This window comes from Triturus cristatus, chromosome 5_2 (genome assembly GCF_964204655.1).
Source record: "Triturus cristatus chromosome 5_2, aTriCri1.1, whole genome shotgun sequence".
Classification (NCBI taxonomy): Eukaryota; Metazoa; Chordata; class Amphibia; order Caudata; family Salamandridae; genus Triturus; species Triturus cristatus.
The window spans coordinates 798,716,945-798,741,012 of record NC_140588.1 but is presented as its reverse complement, the minus strand read 5'-3'; the positions used below and the strand labels follow the sequence as shown (position 1 = coordinate 798,741,012).

The window sequence follows — 24,068 nt, the reverse complement described above, 5'->3', positions numbered from 1 at the left end:
CGGCTTTACCTCCTGATGACTCAGGTTGGGCAGGAGCACACAACAAGGGTGCCCCTTGTCGCCAATGATCTTTGCCCTGGAGCCCCTGGAGGCCTGGGTACGATGGGACCCCTTGATTTGGGGAATTGCTGGAGGAGGGGACTGGGAGGAAAGGATTTCCCTTTACATGGATGACATACCACGTTACGTGACAAGGCCCCGGTCCTCCATACAGAGAATCCTTTACATTTTTGACCTCTTTGAGAGTTATTCAGGCTACCAAATTAACTGGGATAATTCCCTAATCTTTCTTCTCTCAACGGGAGAGATAGACCTGCCGGCCCGTTGACCAGCCCTGGTTGCGAGGGGGGTTCTGCTACTTAGGGGCCCATATAACCAGAAACGGGAGAGACCTCCTACATCAGAACCTGCTACCCCAAATACATCACTTTCATGCGGATGGAGCCCATTGGCTTACGTTACCCCTATCCCTAATTGGGAAGGACCGTGCTCTTTAAAATGATGACCCTCTGCAGCATGCTCTACATACTCCAAAACACCCCATACAAAGTACCCGACACCTACTTCTGTAAAGAGTCAACAGCATACTGAGGGCACTACTATGGGAGAGAGGGGCGGCGAGCATTTCCTTAATGAAACTACAGTGTGGAGTCTTCGACGGAGGCCTAGCAGTCCCGGACCTCTGATCCTACTACTGGGCGGCCCTGCTGATACTGGTAAATGACTGGGTGTTTGGTGGGGGTGACGAACCAGACTACAGGGTGGATCATTCAGTCATGGGAAAAGGCGGGTACCCAGCCCTTCTCTACGAGGGCAAAGAAAGGAATGCTCCAGTTCCACACTGAGACAGTATTGTAGGCTTGGAAAGTTACCAATCGACACTTGGGGTGGTATGACAAACAAACAGAGGAAACCCCACTGTGGGACTGTGATAGCCCAGGAGAGGTGAGGAGACTGCGCAGCCATAAACAATGGCACACAATAGGAATAGATAAACTGAGGGATGTCAGGAGGGGGGGCTCATTGCTAACTTTTAGAAAGCTGCAGTCGGATTATGATTGAGACCAAGAGGAGATATTTTGATACCTGCAACTACAGCATGCACCTAAATTCCACCTGCCTGAGGGAGAACAACTGACAGACTACTCCCCTATGGAGGACCCTACGGAGGACCCGCTGCTCCTAGATCCTATGCCCACCAAGGCAGTCTCCTTAGTATATAAAAAGATAATGAACAATTCACCGGACCCCCTTATCTAACTGAGAGAGGCCTGGACAGAAAATGTGGGCCCTGGAAGAGGAGGATTGGAGGGAGGCCCTGCAGAGTCCCAGGGAAATAGCCATTCGAGAACGTGTTCCCTTGGTGCAACTCCATGTGTTGCACAGGTCACACCTCTCTAGATCCAGAATACACTGGATGGGCCACAGTGAGTCAGCTGCATGTGCTAGGGGATGTGGTAACATGGGCACCTTTTATCACATGATATGAGAATGTCCATTAATCCAATGCTTCTGGAACGGGGTTAAAGAGGTAATGAAGGAAGTTACAGAGCTAGTAATCCAACTAGAGGCTAAATGGCTTTTGTTTGCTATTGGAGGGGAAGAGAAATGGCCCAAACATCCTGGCGAATGGCTAAATACATATTTATATATATAATAAAAGCCAAAAGAGGTCAATCAATAGTAAGGAGAGAGTACTCACTAAAATTAACAATGATTGGCAATGAGAGTGACTAAAAGAAGGTATAGAAACAAAAGGAAGGAAAGCTCAATGCGACAATAGGAGGGATAGGGAATTAATAACATGCAAAGTGGAAACCCATTTAAAATTGATGCCCACAGTGGTGATGGATTGAGAGAAGGGAGAGGCTGGTGAAGTTGGAAAAAGGGAAACTGAATTGCTGTTCCAAAATCACCTTGAAATTAATGTAAGATTGACGAGTATTAGAAAAAGCAACCTAAGAAATGCCAGCACACCTGTAAGTACCACTGGAAATATTATACAAAAGAGAAATATGGAAACAAAGTAGGGATGTAAGTAGTTTATGGGTATTTGTGAAGCCTGACTAGGAAAGCAATAGTGGCAAAAAAACAGCACATTAAATTCACTCAAAAGGTCTAGATTGTGCCACATATTTTGAAAATGCCCTAGTCTCCACCTGATGTAAATTAATGACCTGAAGCAAGAGAGGTTTTTGCAAAATAAATAAGGTGTAGAGGTTACAAAGGTTTGACCATTTTCATTGTTGGTCAGATACCCTTGCAAAAACCAAAAGAAAACTGAAAACTCAAGGAATAAAATTCTCATTAAGAGAGGAGCTTGACCACAATGAAACCCCCGGGATGGGTTTCATACAATGCGATTGTGGGCTTCAAGAAAATCAAGTTAGACTGGACCATCACAGTTCTTAACAAAGCACTAGGTACATACTAAACTATAGAGAAGGTGCCATGAGAATTGCCTCAGCACAATGAGGATGCAGTATTGAGGGGCAGTTCACATTAGACTAAAATAAGTATGCCTGCCTTAGGTGAGAGGAGTAAGATAAGGAGGGTAGACATGATTTAAGCAACAATGACTAGGGATAGTGTTCAATGCACAGAATTACAATGGTTTCCTTGGACACGCACAGATTCAAGATTCAAGAATTTAATGAAACAGAAGATTTCTGAACAGATAACAGACTACTATGGGATCCTGTGTTTTCAAGAAACATGGTTGTGCACGGAGCACCTCCAGACAGACTACTTTGTGCAAGTGTCAGAGAGAGCAATAAGTAACTCCTCGTGACAGCTCTAGGGGGTGTTCTTACACTAATATAAACAAAAGTTGCCTCTAAGGTATGGGAAATTAATTGCAAAGTAATTGAGTGCTAGCACTAAACATCTTTTTATTGAACAAAACAGCAAAAGACACAGCTGCACAGTTATTAGCTTGATATTGGTGGGTTACAACATTTGCAATTCCATAAGTTTACTTTTACAATTTGAGACATTTCCAATAGTGTGTGCCCACGCCTTTTCATTCGGTAAGTCTACTAACCTTGCCTCCCTCCCGTCTAGCTCAGCTGCTGGGGACAAGCAGATATCGGCTCTGTATGCATTCCATGCCGCCCACTTCCGATCCCATTTTTTGGGGCATCCCTGAATGCTAGCTTTTTGCATACAATTACGTATTGCTAAAATGGGCTCACATTGTATTATTGTTATTAATATTTATTTGAAAGTAAAGAACTCATACGTTTATGATGGAGAGACAGTTGGAAGCGGGCGGTCATTAAACCCATTTATATAAAAGAGATGCATCAGCCCATCAAAAATATAGGAAATTAATCTGTTTGATGTGGGTGGGTAAGTCTTCTCGAAAATCCTTTTGGGATATTGAAAGAATGAGCAGAAATAAATGTGATGATTCCTATGTAGCAATGTGATTTCAGGGACGGACACTCCAAAGCAGATCACTACTTTAGCTTATGGGCCATGGCTAAAAAACAAGCATTTGCTATGCAATAGGTCTCCAATTAATTTACGCGAGACCTATTGCATTGCAAATGGTTGGCAACATGGCATCACGGACAATGGGAGGGCGGGGGGAAGAAGGCACGGACATCAGTAGGGAAGGAGAGAGGGTGGGTGGGAGAAGGAACAGAAAACATGAGGGCGTTCTGGGTAGGTTGGACTGGGGGGTGGGGGATGAGAGGAGAAGGCACGGTCAAAGCTGTGTGACGCAACATTTACACGAAGGAAATAGTACATGCCCCATGTAACAATCAAGTAAAGGGGCCAGTAGCCATGGGAGGATACAAATGACGATATGGCTGTACTAAGGAGGGACTAACAAAGCTTAATATGAATCAGGAGCCAGCATTTACAAAGGACAATCACACAAGCCAATGAAAAATAAGGGCATGGGGAGTGGACGAAGCTTCACTCCGTACTCAACTACCAAAGCTCTTCGCAGAGCAACGCTTGCGTGCTGGCTCATGCTCGACCTAAAATTCAGTAGTGCTACGGGGGGGGCTAAATTGTTGTTTTGTGGACTTCTGTTCGGCATTTGATACTGTTGATTGAGCCCTACTGTGGAAAGACCTAACAAATTATGAATCACCCTATGGTTTACTTTTGATTGTACAGGAAATACATAGAGAAAATTGGGCACAAGGTAAATTAGATACTGATGGGTCTCTCTCTTGGTGAATGCATATCAAGAACAGCCTTAGGCAAGGCTGTGTTCTGGCACCATTGTTGTTCTCCTAATTTTTAGCTAATCTGCCAAAAACCTTAGGCATACCAAACGGCCTTTTCCCCAAAATGAATGGTACACGTTAGCGACTTCTTTATGTAGACGATTTAGTCATTGTGAATTTGACGGAAATCGGACTGCAGAGAAAGATAGATGTCTTCTCAAATTCCTGTATTAAGAAAAAAATTAACAATAAATATGGAGAAAACGAAAGTGCTTCCATTTGGGAAAAAGAAGTTAATGTTTACCTGGTTCCTAAGTAATGCTAAAAATCAAGGTAGTTAATATATATAAGTATGTGGTTTGTGAAGAATTTGTCATGGAAAGAGCACATTGAAGCCTTGCAGGCAAAAGCTTTTTCATCTGGTGGGGGGGCTTATTGGCAGCATATCAAGGAATGGTTCTGCCACTGTTCTAATGCAGAGACGAGGCACTTGGTATAAGTGGAAAAACATTGGTATAATAAAGAGGGTAGGTGTTTAAAAAGGCTATTGCCCTGCCGCTCTCCACTATGGTCCAGGCCGTCAGGAAAGAGACTAGCCTAACGACATGGAGCTATTTAACTTAAAATTCTGGATGAGAATAGACAATGCATATTCCCCCAAAATATCTACACTATGTGAAAAGCAACAGAGACTTAAATTAGGCAAGTCCTGTCAGCTTAAAGATTTATGATTTATGTAATAAACTAACAGCAAGGCAGGGCATCGAATGTTGAAAACAGGCATGGTGAGGGAAAATGACATGAGATACCTAAGAAACAAGAAATCTGTATCTCCTCTGATAACTCCATGCTTGGAGGAGTAAAAACTCCCCTACTTAGAAAACCTATGGCAGGCACATCTAAGATTGTGCCTTTTAAAACTGAGATGCGGGTGTTAACCTTACAAGCTCAGGGATCTCTCTTAGATGAGAATAATGATTGTAAATGTGCTTTAACCCCTTCTGTGCCCATAACGAGATGGTCTCGTCATGGAGCACAGTGGCGCTCCCCCAGTGATTCCTCGATCTTTTTTTTTTTTGCTGGGGAGGCAGGGGAAGACCTTCCCCTGCCTCCCCCCGCCCCCCCCGCCCCCCACAGCCCGCGTCATCAATGACGTCAGCGCGCGAGCCGCGCTGACGTCACCGGAGGCTTCCCCTTTGCTCTCCGAGGCGCAGGAAGCCATTTGCTTCCTGCGCGTCGGAGAGTAAAGGTCAGTTTTGGGGCTGGGGAGGGGGTATTAGTGCATCGGTGGGGTAGGTAGGGTGGGGGCACAATGTTGGGGGGGTGGAAATGTTTTTTTGTTCACTCTGCTTTGTTCCTGCGCTTGGATCGTCCAAGCGCAGGTGATTTTATTGTGAAATGGCAAAAAAAAAAAACGCTCGTTTTCGTTTCTTTGTCGTTTTCTAGGTTAGGGGTACTGCAAGCGTGGGATGGGGTGGGGGGCGAAATAAAGTAAGCATTAGGGGTTGCAAAGTGGCCAGATTGATTTTATGTGCATCCAAATACACCAGAATCATTTAGTTTTCCAGTGTAGTGCTACTTTCGTTTTCTGGTCTTCCTTTGAACAGCATTGTTGTTCCCCGGGGGCAAAATAAAGTTAGACAGAGGGATTGCAAAGTAGCCAGATTGATTTATTTTACATCTTGTGATCGGTGGGTGCTGGCAGGGGGGTGGGGGGTGAAACAAAATAAGTCAGAGGGGTTGCAAAGTGCCCTGTTTTTTTTTTTTAGTATGCAAATACACCAGCATCACAGAGTTTGCCAGTGAGGTGCTACTTTAGTTTACTCGTGTAACGTTGAAGAGTATTGTTGTTCCCAGGGGGGTGAAATAAAGTGAGACAGAGGGGTTGCAAAGTGGCCAGATTGATTTTATTTGCTTCCAAGTACACCAGCATCAGAGTTTGCCAGTGAAGTGCTACTTTTGTTTACTCGTCTAACTTTGAACAGCATTGTTGTTCCCAGGGGGGGCAAAATAAAGTAAGACAGAGGGGTTGCAAAGTGGCCAGATTGATTTTATTTGCTTCCAAGTACACCAGCATCAGAGTTTGCCAGTGAAGTGCTACTTTCGTTTTCTCGTCTTCCTTTGAACAGTATTGTTGTTCCCAGGGGGGGCTAAATAAAGTAAGACAGAGGGGTTGCAAAGTGGCCAGATTGATTTTATTTGCATCCAAGTACACCAGCATTAGAGTGTGCCAGTGCAGTGCGACTTTCGTTTTCTCGTCTAACTTTGAGCAGCATTGTTGTTCCCAGGGGGGGGCGAAATAAAGTAAGACAGAGGGGTTGCAAAGTGGCCAGATTGATTTTATTTGCATCCAAGTACACCAGCATTAGAGTTTGCCAGTGAAGTGCTTCTTTCGTTTTCTTGTCTTCCTTTGAACAGTATTGTTGTTCCCAGGGAGGGCGAAATAAAGTAAGACAGAGGGGTTGCAAAGTGGCCAGATTGATTTTATTAGCATCCAAGTACACCAGCATCAGAGTTTGCCAGTGAAGTTCTACTTTCGTTTTTCTCTTCTAACTTTGAACAGCATTGTTGTACCAAGGGGGGGTGAAAGAAAGTAAGACAGAGGGGTTGCAAAGTGGCCAGATTGATTTAATTTGCATCCAAGTACACCAGCATCAGAGTTTGCCAGTGAAGTTCTACTTTCGTTTTCTCGTCTTCCTTTGAACAGTATTGTTATTCCCAGGGGGGGCGAAATAAAGTAAGACAGAGGGGTTGCCAAGTGGCCAGATTGTTTTTATTTGCATCCAAGTACACCAGCATCAGAGTTTGCCAGTGAAGTGCTTCTTTCGTTTTCTCATCTAACTTTGAACAGCATTGTTGTTCCCAGGTGGGGCGAAATAAAGTAAGACAGAGGGGTTGCAAAGTGGCCAGATTGATTTCATTTGCATCCAAGTACACCAGCATCAGAGTTTGCCAGTGTATTGCTACTTTCGTTTTCTCGTCTTCCTTTGAACAGCATTGTTGTTTCCAGGGTGGGAGAGTGTACTATTTCTGGAGGTACTGCAATACCTGGTTGATGGGTGAATTGGAAAACACAATGTGCACCATGGTTCTGGGTTTATGGATGTGGTCTACCATACTGCTTATGTTTTGTAAGGATGTAAGCAATGGACAGTGAAACGGTTCCCTTCAGGGCCCTCTAGTCATGTCAATAACTTTTCCGGTGAAACCACTCGCTGATTTCTGAATAGTTAGTGAGAGATCGTTTAGGTAACCATGTTGTTTCTGCTTACATTTCACATGCTTTGCATTCCCTAGGAGTGTTTTTTTTTTTTAGGCAGCATATTACTCTTATCAAGTGCATAATTTGAATTGAGCCACATCCAAGTGTTTATAGCGGGCACAATTAGGTTATAGCTGAAGGCAGTGCGAGTTTCTCTCAGTGGGCAAGTATGGCGTTCAGTGGGGATGTGGCACTATTGCCGGAGCTGTTGAATTTGGAAATGGGGAACCGGGTTCAGCATTCATGACCAGTCCACCACACCACTGTACTGAGGGAGCACATTCCCATGCTACACTGTAGAAGGCCCCACTAGACCTTAGAAGGCTTGATGTCTTAGCACAAGCAGGTGTACTGTAGTGGTGTCAACTTACAAAAGAGTACAAGTAGAGGTATAAAAGTGCAATAAATGGCAGACACGCAAAACACAGGAACACACTGGGTAGGCACTTCTACGGGCATGGAGAACAGAATTTCCTATAATGTAAAGACTTCCTTCACACAATAGAGAGGGTGTGAATTAAGTTTGGAAGTGTCTTTGCAGGAGGAGAACTTTGAGGTTAGTTTTGAAGGACTGGGAAGAGGGAGGGGGTGGTCCGGAGCTGAGGCTCAGTTCCAGATTCTCGCCGCGTTGCTTGTAAAGGATTGGGCCATCGATCTTTCCTTTTTGAAAGTGGGAGGGTCTTGCAATACATTTTGCGCAGTACGTGATGGTCTAGAGCATTATATGCATATGTTACAATAAAGTTTTTTTTCTTCTTTTTATTCTAGTCTAAAGCTTTTCGACGGTGGTTGTTCTGCAGTTTTGTGTAGTTGCATTGCTTTTCTCTTTCTTTTTTAGTGGGATATTGTTGATCCATACTGTGTCTGTACAGAGTTGGTGGTGGTGAGTAGTTTAGCTGCCTCTGGCAAGTGAGTGGTATTGTTTTGGAGTATATTTGAGTTTTTGATAAAGGTGCTTTTTGTTTATTACTTATTTTACAAAGAGTTTGTTGTTGTTGACTTGTTTGACAAGTTACCTTTATTAGTAAGCAATATGGCTAGCCGTAGAATGACTGCTCAACAGGTGGTCGGTATGCTTCTTGAATCTTCCTCTGAGCATGATTATGAGACTGACAGTGCGTCTGAGGGAGAGGAGGGAGGGGAAGATTCTGGCAGTGAGTTTTCTCTCAACATGGAATCATCGGATGATGAAGGTACTCTCAGTGCAGATGAAGGTACTCTTGGTGTGGATGAAGCAACTCTCAGTGCGGATGAAGTGCCTGTCTTAGAGGAGGAAACTGCTGTGCCGATGGTGCAAGAGGCATCTGGATTGCAGTCTGAGGCTGCTAGGCTTCCTACTGGAAGTGCTGGACTTTGGGTTGATCCAAACATGGTGCAGCCGGTGTTGCCTGCCTTTAGCGGTGATGCAGGGTGTACAGTGAATTGTGAAAATTTTTTGCCTATACAGATTTTTCAGTTGTTTATGGATGATGTATTTTTGGGTGAGATTGTTGAGCAGACGAATTTGTATGCTGAACAGTTTTTGAGGAACCACAGCGACAAACTTAGGCCCCAGTCTAGAGCTACCCGGTGGACTCCCACATATCTGGAAGAGATGAAGAAGTTTTTGGGTTTGACTTTATTGATGGGTGTGGTAAGGAAGCCAACCTTGGCTTCATATTGGTCTACTAGCCCCTTGTTGGCAACTGCCATATTTCCTGCAGTTATGACTCGTAATCGGTATTTACTTTTGCTACGTATGCTGCATTTTGTTGATAATTCTATGGCGTTGCCACAAGATCACCCTGACTGTGACCGTCTTTGTAAGATTCGGCCCGTTCTTGATCACTTCGTGGATCGATTTTCTGAGATCTATACTCCAGGGAAAGAAATATCTATTGATGAGTCTTTGGTCTTGTTCAAGGGCCGTTTGGTTTTTAGGCAGTACATCCCTAGCAAGAGGGCACGCTATGGAATTAAGCTGTATATGTTGTCTGAGAGTAGGACAGGATATGTTTTTAATTTTTGTGTGTACACTGGTAGAGATTCTGCTATTGACCCCCCAGGTTGTCCGTCTACTTTTGGAGTTGCAGAGAAAATTGTGTGGGATCTTGCTAGGAGACTGTTTAACAGAGGCCACCATTTGTACCTTGATAACTTCTACACTGCTGTGCAATTATTTAAGGAATTGTATAAAGTGGACACTTTTGCATGTGGCACAATCCGCTCTAACCGTAAAGCTTATCCGAAAGAGCTTGTATGCAAAAAACTTCAGAGGGGGCAGTGCAGTTCCTTGCGTAGTGATGAACTACTAGCTGTAAAATTTGTGGACAGGAGGGATGTGTACATGCTGACTACCATCCATGATGAGAGAACTTCACCTGTGACTGTTTGGGCTCAGGTAGCTGAAGTGCGCAAACCTGTGTGCATTCTAGACTACAATAAGCACATGGGTGGTGTTGACAGAGTAGATCAGAGGTTGGAACCTTACTCTGCTATTCGGAAGGCTTATGTTTGGTATAAGAAGTTGGCCATCCATTTCTTCGAATTAGCAATGTTCAATGCTTTTATTGTGTTCAAGGAGTGTTCTCCTCCGTCAAAGTTGACATTTCTTCAGTTTCAGCACTCTGTGATAGCTAGCCTTGTTGTTGTGGAACAGGCAAGTGTTCCTAGATTTGGAGTGGTGGAGGATGTGGTTCGATTGAAAGATCACCACTTTCCTGATTTCATCCCTCCCATACCGGCAAAAGATTTTCCCACTAGGAGATGCAGAGTCTGTTGGCGAAGAGGTACGCGGAAGGAGATTCGTATGTATTGCCCCGACTGTCCATCTAAACCTGGGCTGTGTGTCCCTGCTTGTTTTAGAGCGTACCATACGCAAAAGAGTTTTTGGGAGCATTCATGAGTGGTAAAGTTAACTGATTGGTTTGTAGTCTTTGAAAAATTTGATTCTGTTTCAAGGTTGCCGTTAGTGCAATGTGTTTAGTTTCTGATTTTGTGTTTGTAGATTTGTATCTATTTGTGATTTGTTTGTGTTTCTCTTTTTGTCTAAAAAAAATCCTAAATGTGTTGGCAGTGTGTGTGGCTGGCACTTCTTTGGCGGTGTACGTGGAGTGGTGCTTGGCTGGCGGTGTGCATGGACTGGTGCTTGGCTGGTGGTGTGCGTGGACTGGTGCTTGGCTGGTGGTGTGCGTGGACTGGTGCTTGGCTGGCGGTGTGCGTGGACTGGTGCTTGGCTGGCGGTGTGCGTGGACTGGTGCTTGGCTGGCAGTGTGCGTGGACTGGTGCTTGGCTGGTGGTGTGCGTGGACTGGTGCTTGGCTGGCGGTGTGCATGGACTGGTGCTTGGCTGGTGGTGTGCGTGGACTGGTGCTTGGCTGGCGGTGTGCGTGGACTGGTGCTTTGCTGGCGGTGTGCATGGACTGGTGCTTGGCTGGCGGTGTGCGTGGACTGGTGCTTGGCTGGTGGTGTTGGTTGAACTGGTGCTTGGCTGGCGGTGTGCGTGGACTGGTGCTTGGCTGGCGGTGTGCGTGGACTGGTGCTTGGCTGGCGGTGTGCGTGGACTGGCGATTGGCTGGTGGTGTGCCTGGACTGGCACTTGGCTAGCGGTGTGCTTGGACTGGTTTTAGCTAGCGGTGTGCGTGGACTGGTGCTCGGCTAGCGGTGTGCGTGGACTGGCGCTCGGCTGGCTGTGTGTGAGTAGTGACTTGCTGCTGGTCACTACACACACTGCTAGCTGAGTGCCACTCCACGCAATCCATCTGCTTGTGTAGTTGCTGCGTCAGGAATGTGGGCGTGTGAAAGTGATGGGCCCTTGAATGGCGCTGTGTGCTGGTGTGAGTTTTGTTATGTGATGGGCCCGCGGCTGGCGGTGTGAATGGTTTTGTATGTCTCACGCGTATGAAAGGTGTATGAATGGCCTGTAAAGAGGTTGGTGCCTTGTCGTGGCTTTACAGCTCACGAGCTGTGAGTCAATGGTTCAGTTTCTCGCCCTTTCAATTATTAACAGTGCATTTCATTTTTGTGAAATCACTTGCTAATACAATTGTATATTCTGAACCATCACTCACCCTCGTGCCAAATCCAACCAGTATGTGTGTGTGCTTGAGGATTAGATGGCTGTTCAGTAATATTTGCCTTTCTGAAGCAGGGTGTACCTTGTCCCTTTTGTGAATTTTGTAATGTGTTGTTTTTGTGCCTGATGGTGCGAATGGTCTTGTGTGTATCACGTATGAAAGATGTGTGAATGGCCTGTAAAGCGGTTGGTGCCTTGCCGTGGCTTTACAGCTCACGAGCTGCGAGTCATTGGTTCAGTTTTTTCTCCATTGAATTATTGACAGTGCATTTCATTTTTGTGAAATCTCTTGTTAATAAAATTTAATATACTGAACCATCACTCGCCCTCGTGCCGAATCCAACCAGTATGTGTGTGCGTTTGAGGAATAGGTGGCTGTGCAGGATTCTTGGTCTTTTTAGTTTCTCTGCCAAGGTGTATGTTCCATGTAAAAATAACTCACCAACTGTAGATATTGTCGTAAACCCATGGGAGTTCATGGTGATGTCTCTCTTGTGCATTACAAAAAGGTTTTTTATCCTCAATGTCCTGCAAACCTCAAAATATCTGTCACATTGTCCATGCAATATTGTGCCGAAATTCTCACGTTGTAGAAACAATGTCAAAACGTTCTGGTTTTGCAAGGGGGTCAACTGTCTTTTTGGCCTGTGCTCGGCGGCCATCTAGGCAAACCTACCAAACCCATACATTTCTGAAAACTAGACACCCGGGGGCTTCCAGGGAGGTATGGCTTGCGTAGATCCCCCAATGTTTCCTTACCCAGAATCCCCTGCAAACCTCACTTTTAGCTGAAAAAATCACTTTTTTCACACTTTTTTGTGTGGGAAAGTTGTGGCATCACCGGGCTCACTCAAATTTCACACCTCCCAGCGTTCCCCTGGGTCTCCCGGTAAAAATGGTGCCTCACTTGTGTGGGAGGCCCAAGTACCCGCGACAGGCAAGGGCCCAAAACGTAGTGATGCGACATCAACATTGCCTATCTCAAAACCACCTGGTTTTGCAAGGGGGGTCTCTTGGGTTTTTGGCCCGGGGCACGGCGGCCGTCTAGGGAAACCTAACAAACCCATACATTTCTGAAAAATAGACACCCGGGGGCTTCCAGGGAGGTATGGATTGCATGGATCCCCCAACGTTTCCTTACCCAGAATCCCCTGCAAACCTCAATTTTAGCTGAAAAAATCACTTTTTTCACACTTTTTTGTGTGGGGAAAGTTGTGGCATCACCGGGCTCACTCAAATTTCCCACCTCCCAGCGTTCCCCTGGGTCTCCCGGTAAAAATGGTGCCTCACTTGTGTGGGAGGCCCACGTACCCGCGACAGGCAAGGGCCCAAAACGTAGTGATGCGACATCAACATTGCCTATCTCAAAACCACCTGGTTTTGCAAGGGTGGTCTCTTGGGTTTTTGGCCCGAGGCACGGCGGCCATCTAGGGAAACCTACCAAACCCATACATTTCTGAAAACTAGACACCCGGGGGCTTCCAGGGAGGTATGGCTTGCGCGGATCCCCCAACGTTTCCTTACCCAGAATCCCCCGCAAACCTCAATTTTAGCTGAAAAAAATCACTTTTTTCACACTTTTTTGTGTGGGAAAGTTGTGGCATCACCGGGCTCACTCAAATTTCACACCTCCCAGCGTTCCCCTGGGTCTCTCGGTAAAAATGGTGCCTCACTTGTGTGGGAGGCTCAAGTACCCGCGACAGGCAAGGGCCCAAAACGTAGTGATGCGACATCAACATTGCCTATCTCAAAACCACCTGGTTTTGCAAGGGTGGTCTCTTGGGTTTTTGGCCCGGGGCACGGCGGACATCTAGGGAAACCTACCAAACCCATACATTTCTGAAAACTAGACACCCGGGGGCTTCCAGGGAGGTATGGCTTGCGCGGATCCCCCAACGTTTCCTTCCCCAGAATCCCCCACAAACCTCAATTTTAGCTGAAAAAATCCCTTTTTTCACACTTTTTTGTGTGGGAAAGTTGTGGCATCACCGGGCTCACTCAAATTTCCCACCTCCCAGCGTTCCCCTGGGTCTCCCGGTAAAAATGGTGCCTCACTTGTGTGGGAGGCCCAAGTACCCGCGACAGGCAAGGGCCCAAAACGTAGTGATGCGACATCAACATTGCCTATCTCAAAACCACCTGGTTTTGCAAGGGGGGTCTCTTGGATTTTTGGCCCGGGGCACGGCGGCCATCTAGGGAAACGTACCAAACCCATACATTTCTGAAAACTAGACACCCAGGGGCTTCCAGGGAGGTATGGCTTGCGCGGATCCCCCAACGTTTCCTTACCCAGAATCCCCTGCAAACCTCAATTTTTGCTGAAAAAATCACTTTTTTCACACATTTTGGGGTGGGAAAGTATTGGCATCACCGGGCTCACACAAATTTACCACCACCCAGCGTTCCCCCAGGTCTCCCGGTAAAAATGGTGCCTCACTTGTGTGGGAGGCCCAAGTACCCGCGACAGGCAAGGGCCCAAAACGCGGTGAGGTGACATCAAAATGGCCTGTCGCAAAACCACCTGGTTTTGCAAGGGGGGTCACTTAGGTTTTTGGCCCGTTGCTCGGCGGCCATCTAGGGAAACCTACCAAACCCATGCATTTCTGAAAACTAGACACCCGGCGGCTTCCAGGGAGGTATGGCTTGCGTGGATCCCCCAACGTTTCCTTACCCAGAATCCCCTGCAAACCTCAATTTTTGCTGAAAAAATCACTTTTTTCACACATTTTGGGGTGGGAAAGTAGTGGCATCACCGGGCTCACACAAATTTACCACCACCCAGCGTTCCCCCAGGTCTCCCGGTAAAAATGGTGCCTCACTTGTGTGGGAGGCCCAAGTACCCGCGGCAGGCAAGGGCCCAAAACGCAGTGAGGCGACATCAAAATGGCCTGTAGCAAAACCACCTGGTTTTGCAAGGGGGGTCACTTAGGGTTTTGGGCCGGTGCTCGGCGGCCATCTAGGGAAACCTACCAAACCCATGCATTTCTGAAAACTAGACACCCGGCGGCTTCCAGGGAGGTATGGCTTGCGTGGATCCCCCAACGTTTCCTTACCCAGAATCCCCTGCAAACCTCAATTTTTGCTGAAAAAATCACTTTTTTCACAAATTTTGGGGTGGGAAAGTAGTGGCATCACCGGGCTCACACAAATTTACCACCTCCCAGCGTTCCCCTGGGTCTCCCGGTAAAAATGGTGCCTCACTTGTGTGGGAGGCCCAAGTACCCGCGACAGGCAAGGGCCCAAAACGTACTGATGCGACATTTGGGATAGGCAATGTTGATGTCGCCTCACTGCGTTTTGGGCCCTTGCCTGCCGCGGGTACTTGGGCCTCCCACACAAGTGAGGCACCATTTTTACCGGGAGACCCGGGGGAACGCTGGGTGGTGGTAAACTTGTGTGAGCCCGGTGATGCCACTACTTTCCCACCCCAAAATGTGTGAAAAAAGTGATTTTTTCAGCAAAAATTGAGGTTTGCAGGGGATTCTGGGTAAGGAAACATTGGGGGATCCACGCAAGCCATACCTCCCTGGAAGCCGCTGGGTGTCTAGTTTTCAGAAATGTGTGGGTTTGGTAGGTTTCCCTAGATGGTCGGCGAGCACCGGGCCAAAAACCTAAGTGACCCCCCTTGCAAAACCAGGTGGTTTTGCGACAGGCCATTTTGATGTCGCCTCACTGCGTTTTGGGCCCTTGCCTGCCGCGGGTACTTGGGCCTCCCACACAAGTGAGGCACCATTTTTACCGGGAGACCTGGGGGAACGCAGGGTGGGTGGAAATTTGTGGATCCATGCAGATTCCAGAACTTTCCATCCCAGAAATGTGGGGAAAATGTGTTTTTTTGTCATTTTTTTACGTTTGCAAGGGATTCTGGGTAACAGACCATGGTGAGAGGCAGTCAAGTCACCCCATCCTGGATTCCCCTGGGTGTCTAGTTTTCAAAAATGTATAGGTTTGCTAGGTTTCCCTAGGTGCCGGCAGGGCTAGGGTTCAAAAACTACAGCTAGTCACTTTGCCAAAAAAGGGTCATTTTTCACTGCAAAATGGAGGTGTGACCACGTTGCGTTTTGCCCCGTTTCCTGTCGCGGGCACTAGGCCGACCCGCACAAGTGAGGTACCATTTTTCACGTAAGACTTTGGGGAACGCGGGGTGGGTGGAAATTTGTGGATCCACGCAGATTCCAGAACTTTCCATCCCAGAAATGTGGGGAAAATGTGTTTTTTTGTCATTTTTTTACGTTTGCAAGGGATTCTGGGTAACAGACCATGGTGGGAGGCAGTCAAGTCACCCCATCCTGGATTCCCCTGGGTGTCTAGTTTTCAAAAATGTATAGGTGTGCTAGGTTTCCCTAGGTGCCGTCAGGGCTAGGGTTCAGAAACTACAGCTAGTCACTTTGCCAAAAAAGGGTCATTTTTCACTGCAAAATGGAGGTGTGACCACGTTGCGTTTTGCGCCGTTTCCTGTCGCGGGCACTAGGCCGACCTGCACAAGTGAGGTACCATTTTTCTCGTAGGGTTTTGGGGAACGCGGGGTGGGTGGAAATTTGTGGATCCACGCAGATTCCAGAACTTTCCATCCCAGAAATGTGGGGAAAATGTGGTTTTTTTGTCATTTTTTTACGTTTGCAGCAAGGGATTCTGGGTAACAGACCATGGTGGGAGGCAGTCAAGTCACCCCATCCTGGATTCCCCTGGGTGTCTAGTTTTCAAAAATGTATAGGTTTGCTAGGTTTCCCTAGGTGCCGGCAGGGCTAGGGTTAAAAAACTACAGCTAGTCACTTTGCCAAAAAAGGGTCATTTTTCACTGCAAAATGGAGGTGTGACCACATTGCGTTTTGCGCCGTTTCCTGTCGCGGGCACTAGGCTGACCCGCACAAGTGAGGTACCATCTTTCTCGTAGGACTTTGGGGAACGCGGGGTGGGTGGAAATTTGTGGATCCACGCAGATTCCAGAACTTTCCATCCCAGAAATGTGGGGAAAATGTGTTTTTTTTGTCATTTTTTTATGTTTGCAAGGGATTCTGGGTAACAGACCATGGTGGGAGGCAGTCAAGTCACCCCATCATGTATTCCCCTGGGTGTCTAGTTTTCAAAAATGTATAGGTTTGCTAGGTTTCCCTAGGTGCCGGCAGGGCTAGGGTTCAAAAACTACAGCTAGTCACTTTGCCAAAAAAGGGTCATTTTTCACTGCAAAATGGAGGTGTGACCATGTTGCGTTTTGCGCCGTTTCCTGTCGCGGGCACTAGGCCGACCCGCACAAGTGAGGTACCATTTTTCTCGTAGGACTTTGGGGAACGCGGGGTGGGTGGAAATTTGTGGATCCACGCAGATTCCAGAACTTTCCATCCCAGAAATGTGGGGAAAATGTGTTTTTTTTGTCATTTTTTTACGTTTGCAAGGGATTCTGGGTAACAGACCATGGTGGGAGGCAGTCAAGTCACCCCATCCTGGATTTCCCTGGGTGTCTAGTTTTCAAAAATGTATAGGTTTGCTAGTTTTCCCTAGGTGCCGGCAGGGCTAGGGTTCAAAAACTACAGCTAGTCACTTTGCCAAAAAAGGGTCATTTTTCACTGCAAAATGGAGGTGTGACCACGTTGCGTTTTGCGCCGTTTCCTGTCGCGGGCACTAGGCCGACCCGCACAAGTGAGGTACCATTTTTCTCGTAGGACTTTGGGGAACGCGGGGTGGGTGGAAATTTGTGGATCCACGCAGATTCCAGAACTTTCCATCCCAGAAATGTGGGGAAAATGTGTTTTTTTTGTCATTTTTTTACGTTTGCAAGGGATTCTGGGTAACAGACCATGGTGGGAGGCAGTCAAGTCACCCCATCCTGGATTTCCCTGGGTGTCTAGTTTTCAAAAATGTATAGGTTTGCTAGTTTTCCCTAGGTGCCGGCAGGGCTAGGGTTCAAAAACTACAGCTAGTCACTTTGCCAAAAAAGGGTCATTTTTCACTGCAAAATGGAGGTGTGACCACGTTGCGTTTTGCGCCGTTTCCTGTCGCGGGCACTAGGCCGACCCGCACAAGTGAGGTACCATTTTTCTCGTAGGACTTTGGGGAACGCGGGGTGGGTGGAAATTTGTGGATCCACGCAGATTCCAGAACTTTCCATCCCAGAAATGTGGGGAAAATGTGTTTTTTTTGTCATTTTTTTACGTTTGCAAGGGATTCTGGGTAACAGACCATGGTGGGAGGCAGTCAAGTCACCCCATCCTGGATTCCCCTGGGTATCTAGTTTTCAAAAATGTATAGGTTTGCTAGGTTTCCCTAGGTGCCGGCAGGGCTAGGGTTCAAAAACTACAGCTAGTCACTTTGCCAAAAAAGGGTCATTTTTCACTGCAAAATGGAGGTGTGACCACGTTGCGTTTTGCGCCGTTTCCTGTCGCGGGCACTAGGCCGACCCGCACAAGTGAGGTACCATTTTTCTCGTAAGACTTTGGGGAACGCGGCGTGGGTAGAAATTTGTGGATCCACGCAGATTCCAGAACTTTCCATCCCAGAAATGTGGGGAAAATGAGGTTTTTTTGTCATTTGTTTACGTTTGCAAGGGATTCTGGGTAACAGACCATAGTGGGAGGCAGTCAAGTCACCCCATCCTGGATTCCCCTGGGTGTCTAGTTTTCAAAAATGTATAGGTTTGCTAGGTTTCCCTAGGTGCCGGCAGGGCTAGGGTTCAAAAACTACAGCTAGTCACTTTGCCACAAAAGGGTCATTTTTCACTGCAAAATGGAGGTGTGACCACGTTGCGTTTTGCGCCGTTTCCTGTCGCGGGCACTAGGCAGACCTGCACAAGTGAGGTACCATTTTTCTCGTAGGACTTTGGGGAACGCGGGGTGGGTGGAAATTTGTGGATCCACGCAGATTCAAGAACTTTCCATCCCAGAAATGTGGGGAAAATGTGTTTTTTTTGTCATTTTTTTACGTTTGCAAGGGATTCTGGGTAACAGACCATGGTGGGAGGCAGTCAAGTCACCCCATCCTGGATTCCCCTGGGTGTCTTGTTTTCAAAAATGTATAGGTTTGCTAGGTTTCCATAGGTGCCGGCAGGGCTAGGGTTCAAAAACTACAGCTAGTCACTTTGCCAAAAAGGGGTCATTTTTCACTGCAAAATTGAGGTGTGACCATGTTGCGTTTTGCGCCGTTTCCTGTCGCGGGCACTAGGCCGACCCACACAAGTGAGGTACCATTTTTCTTGTAAGACTTTGGGGAACGCGGGGTGGGTGGAAATTTGTGGATCCACGCAGATTCCGGAACTTTCCATCCCAGAAATGTGGGGAAAATGTGTTTTTTTTGTCATTTTTTTACGTTTGCAAGGGATTCTGGGTAACAGACCATGGTGGGAGGCAGTCAAGTCACCCCATCCTGGATTCCCCTGGTTGTCTAGTTTTCAAAAATGTATAGGTTTGCTAGGTTTCCCTAGGTGCCGGCAGGGCTAGGGTTCAAAAACTACAGCTAGTCACTTTGCCAAAAAAGGGTTATTTTTCACTGCAAAATGGAGGTGTGACCACGTTGCGTTTTGCGCCGTTTCCTGTCGCGGGCACTAGGCTGATCCGCACAAGTGAGGTACCATTTTTCTCGTAGGACTTTGGGGAACGCGGGGTGGGTGGAAATTTGTGGATCCACGCAGATTCCAGAACTTTCCATCCCAGAAATGTGGGGAAAATGTGTTGTTTTTATCATTTTTTTACGTTTGCAAGGGATTCTGGGTAACATACCATGGTGGGAGGCAGTCAAGTCACCCCATCCTGGATTCCCCTGGGTATCTAGTTTTCAAAAATGTATAGGTTTGCTAGGTTTCCCTAGGTGCCGGCAGGGCTAGGGTTCAAAAACTACAGCTAGTCACTTTGCCAAAAAAGGGTCATTTTTCACTGCAAAATGGAGGTGTGACCACGTTGCGTTTTGCGCCGTTTCCTGTCGCGGGCACTAGGCCGACCCGCACAAGTGAGGTACCATTTTTCTCGTAAGACTTTGGGGAACGCGGCGTGGGTGGAAATTTGTGGATCCACGCAGATTCCAGAACTTTCCATCCCAGAAATGTGGGGAAAATGTGTTTTTTTTGTCATTTGTTTACGTTTGCAAGGGATTCTGGGTAACAGACCATAGAGGGAGGCAGTCAAGTCACCCCATCCTGGATTCCCCTGGGTGTCTAGTTTTCAAAAATGTATAGGTTTGCTAGGTTTCCCTAGGTGCCGGCAGGGCTAGGGTTCAAAAACTACAGCTAGTCACTTTGCCACAAAAGGGTCATTTTTCACTGCAAAATGGAGGTGTGACCACGTTGCGTTTTGCGCCGTTTCCTGTCGCGGGCACTAGGCCGACCTGCACAAGTCAGGTACCATTTTTCTCGTAGGACTTTGGGGAACGCGGGGTGCGTGGAAATTTGTGGATCCACGCAGATTGCAGAACTTTCCATCCCAGAAATGTGGGGAAAATGTGTTTTTTTTGTCATTTTTTTACGTTTGCAAGGGATTCTAGGTAACAGACCATGGTGGGAGGCAGTCAAGTCACCCCATCCTGGATTCCCCTGGGTGTCTTGTTTTGAAAAATGTATAGTTTTGCTAGGTTTCCCTAGGTGCCGGCAGGGCTAGGGTTCAAAAACTACAGCTAGTCACTTTGCCAAAAAAGGGTCATTTTTCACTGCAAAATGGAGGTGTGACCACGTTGCGTTTTGCGCCGTTTCCTGTCGCGGGCACTAGGCCGACCCGCACAAGTGAGGTACCATTTTTCTCGTAGGACTTTGGGGAATGCGGGGTGGGTGGAAATTTATGGATCCACGCAGATTCCAGAACTTTCCATCCCAGAAATGTGGGGAAAATGTGTTTTTTTGTCATTTTTTTACGTTTGCAAGGGATTCTGGGTAACAGACTATGGTGGGAGGCAGTCAAGTCACCCTATCCTGGATTCCCCTGGGTGTCTAGTTTTCAAAAATGTATAGGTTTGCTAGGTTTCCCTAGGTGCCGGCAGGGCTAGGGTTAGAAAACTACAGCTAGTCACTTTGCCAAAAAGGGGTCATTTTTCACTGCAAAATTGAGGTGTGACCACGTTGCATTTTGCGCCGTTTCCTGTCGCGGGCACTAGGCCGACCCACACAAGTGAGGTACCATTTTTCTCGTAAGACTTTGGGGAACGCGGGGTGGGTGGAAATTTGTGGATCCACGCAGATTCCGGAACTTTCCATGACAGAAATGTGTGGAAAATGTGTTTTTTTTGACAATTTTTTAGGTTTGCAAGGGATTCTGGGTAACAGACCCTGGTGGGAGGCAGTCAAGTCACCCCATCCTGGATTCCCCTGGTTGTCTAGTTTTCAAAAATGTATAGGTTTGCTAGGTTTCCCAAGGTGCCCGCAGAGCTAGGGTTCAAAAACTAGAGCTAGGCACTTTGCAAAAAAAGGGTAATTTTGCATTGTGAAAATGTGGTGTGACCACGTTGCGCCGTTTCCTGTCGTGGGCACTATGCCTACCCACACAAGTGAGGTACCATTTTTATCGGGAGACTTAGGGTAATTTAGATTTGTAAAGGAACTGTTATTATCTTATGACTTTCCATGCATTTCTGCTTTCCAAATGAAAGATATTGTGTAAAAAAGAAGTCATTCTAAAAAATGACTGATAATTCTCATGCTAGTATGAGTATTTCCAATTTCAGAAATGTGCAAATATCTACTGTTTCTAAACTCTATATTTTGTTCCCATTTCAGAAATACATAGGTGTCTTTCATACCGATTTTTCCATGTACACTTTTTTACAGAATAATTACTATATACCCGGTACATAATAAAAAACCATTGCAAGTTACTACTCAGTTTTTGGCTCTGGGTTCGTCGGGTTCTTGGTGAACCTACAAGTCCTATATATCCCCACAACCAGTAATGTCCAGCGGATGCAACGGTATATTGCTTTCAAAGAGCTGTCATAATTAGAAGAAGTTACAGGTGAAAACGTTGACACAAAAGGCTGTTTTTTTCAACTAAATTTCAATTTATCCTACATTTAACTGTTTGTTTCTATAAAAAAACCTTGATGGATCTACACAAATGACCCCTTGCTGAATTCAGAATGTTGTCTTCTTTTCGAAAATGTATAGCTTTCCAGGATCCACTATTTCTTTTGTACCCATTTCAGCCACTAACTGGAAGGAGGTCAAAAGCACAAAAAATTGCAAAAATAGGCTATGTCCCAGAAAAATGCCAAAACTGTGTAAAAAATGTTGGGTTTCTGACAAAAGTCAAGTATCCCCGAAAAGTTGGGAAAATGGTGATTTCAACCCCACAAACCCTTTTTTGATAACATTTGCAGGGAAAAACCCAGATGCTTTCATTTGCAGCCCGTTTTTCCAATTTTTCCAAAAAAAAACAAAATTTTGCTGTATTTTGGCTCTTTTCTGTGACCCTCCAGGGGAATCCACAAACCCTGAGTACATTTAGAATCCCCATGATGTTGGAAGAAAAGGACGCAAATTTGGCGTGGCTACCTAATGCGGTCAAAAAGTTACAGGGGCCTAAGCGCGCACTACCCCAAATAGCCAAAAAAAGGCCTGGCACAGGAGGGGGAAAAGGCCTGGCAGCGAAGGGGTTAAGAATGAAAGGTGACTTAATGCAGATTTTATTAAATTGTCTTTGGTTTCCAGCGCAAAAGAAGGCATTATTCAAGCCAATTTTAAAGAAGTAGGATATCAGGGAAAGGCAGCAAGCAGCTATATCATTATGGGATATGCGGGGCGGTGTATATCATCTGTGATAAAGATAAATGATAAAGATTTGAGTATCTTGCTGTAATGTCTCTGGGGAGAATTTACATTATTTAGGCTCGGATGTTTGGGATGTGTTTTAGCTTGAACACTGGTTTAACAATTTTTGAATAATGTTTATGCGGTGGTTTTTATTGTGTGAATATTTTAAAGAGCATGGTCAAAAGAAACTCACTTTGACTGACTTACTCTCGCCAGTGATGCAAAACCTCGGCCAGTGTGCTGTGAACATTGTACTGCGGGAGGCCCGCTTCATTGCCTTACCACTCTCTCGAAGCATGCTCGTCGGCATTTTTCTCACACGGCTGAACTCCCCTTTCGTTTGGCGGGGTCACACCCCAGCAGTAGGTTCCCTTGCCTTCGGAGGGGGTGCACTCTGATGAACAAGATCCGGGAGCTGCAGAGAGATTTGTTTTAAAGATGTTTACAGAGCTGCACCATGAAGCGCCTCAAGCCACTGAAATGGTATGTTAGTGACTACACATTGTCATGAGATGGCAAAGCCAGGCAGAGGATGACACCGAATGCACAGAGCACGTAAAATGGAACTATTCAAACTTTATAACTATGTAACAATAAAGCATAGTTGCATAGTGGGCAAAAGTCAAGTCTGGCGCCTTCAGCCAGTGCTGGCTGTTTACACACCAGCGCAGGAACTACATGCCCACACGCTTAATTGAAAAACATAGAACTACGCAGCCCAGCCAGACAAGTGTGATTCATTAAAAAATCTGGGACTGGTTGAAGGTATCACAAATGGCATGCAACTATCTTCATAAACGCAAAAATACAACCACTCATATGCATAGAGGCAATACTTGGATGCACAGACACACACACATACAGGCGCATAACGCCACAAGTGGATGTTGCTTAGGAGAATGAATACATTAATGCTTGTGCTTTTGCATATAAGAATGAATGGATGGTTGAATCGCCGTGGTGCATATGATGGTAGGTGGTTAGATGGCTGAGTCTTGTTACATTGTTGGATGGATGCCATTGTGGATGGATGGATGGATGGTGGATAGATACATAGGCGACGGTGGCCAATAGAGACATGTTTGTGCCCATCATCCACCCTCATCCTAGTGTATGGAAGTCAGTAAGACTGAGTAAGAGTGGAAGAAATAGGGCAAAAGAATCGATTCAAATAGAGGTAGATAGAAAAAGAGTAGGAGTTTGAGTAGGCATATTTGGGACAACAAACTAGTACAATTACTAAGTAGGACTAGATAGGTGTAAGAATACGTAAGTAGGAGCTTACGTAAGTACGAGTAAATAAGATTGAGTAGAGTAAGTAGCTGTAATAGCAGAAGTCAGTAGAAGTAAGGCGAAGTAAAAATACGTGTAATTAGGAACAAGAGTAGGTATAAGGATTAGAAGAAAGTAGAGGTCGACGTAAGAGCAAGTATGAGCAGGAGTATGATAACAGTAAGCAAGAGGAGTAAAAATAAAAAGAGGTAGTAGACAGAGTTGGAGTAAAATTGTATTTAGAATTATGAGTAGGAATAAGTAGAAATAGATAATATTCAGACTGGGGGTAAATAGGAGTGCACAGGAGTAGGTATGAGAAAGAAGTAAGTAGGAACATGCAAAGTAGAGGTAACTTGGTAGAAGAATTGTAGTAATATTTAGGGGTAAGTGAGAGAATGTAGGAGTAAGAGTTAGCAAAGGATTGGGTAAAATTAAGCTTAAGTAGAAGTAAGAGTAGCAGTGAGTAGGAGTAAGAAGAAATAAGTGTAGGAGCAGGAGTAAGTTTAGAAGTAAGGAGTAAGAGTAGTGGTAAATGGATTTAAGGAAAAGTAAATAGGATTAGGTAAGAATA

At 46.0% G+C, this 24,068-nt stretch overlaps 1 protein-coding gene across 1 annotated transcript in view; it reads right to left on the bottom strand.

Annotated features, from left to right (window-relative positions):
• The window catches only part of ADGRG4 (adhesion G protein-coupled receptor G4), a 1,724,535-nt gene that overhangs the window by 837,502 nt on the left and 862,965 nt on the right, over positions 1-24,068 (bottom strand). Inside the window, exon 14 of the mRNA XM_085607949.1 lies at positions 22,505-22,637. Coding sequence (XP_085464075.1) covers positions 22,505-22,637 — 133 coding nt within the window. The remainder of the gene's footprint in view (positions 1-22,504; positions 22,638-24,068) is intronic.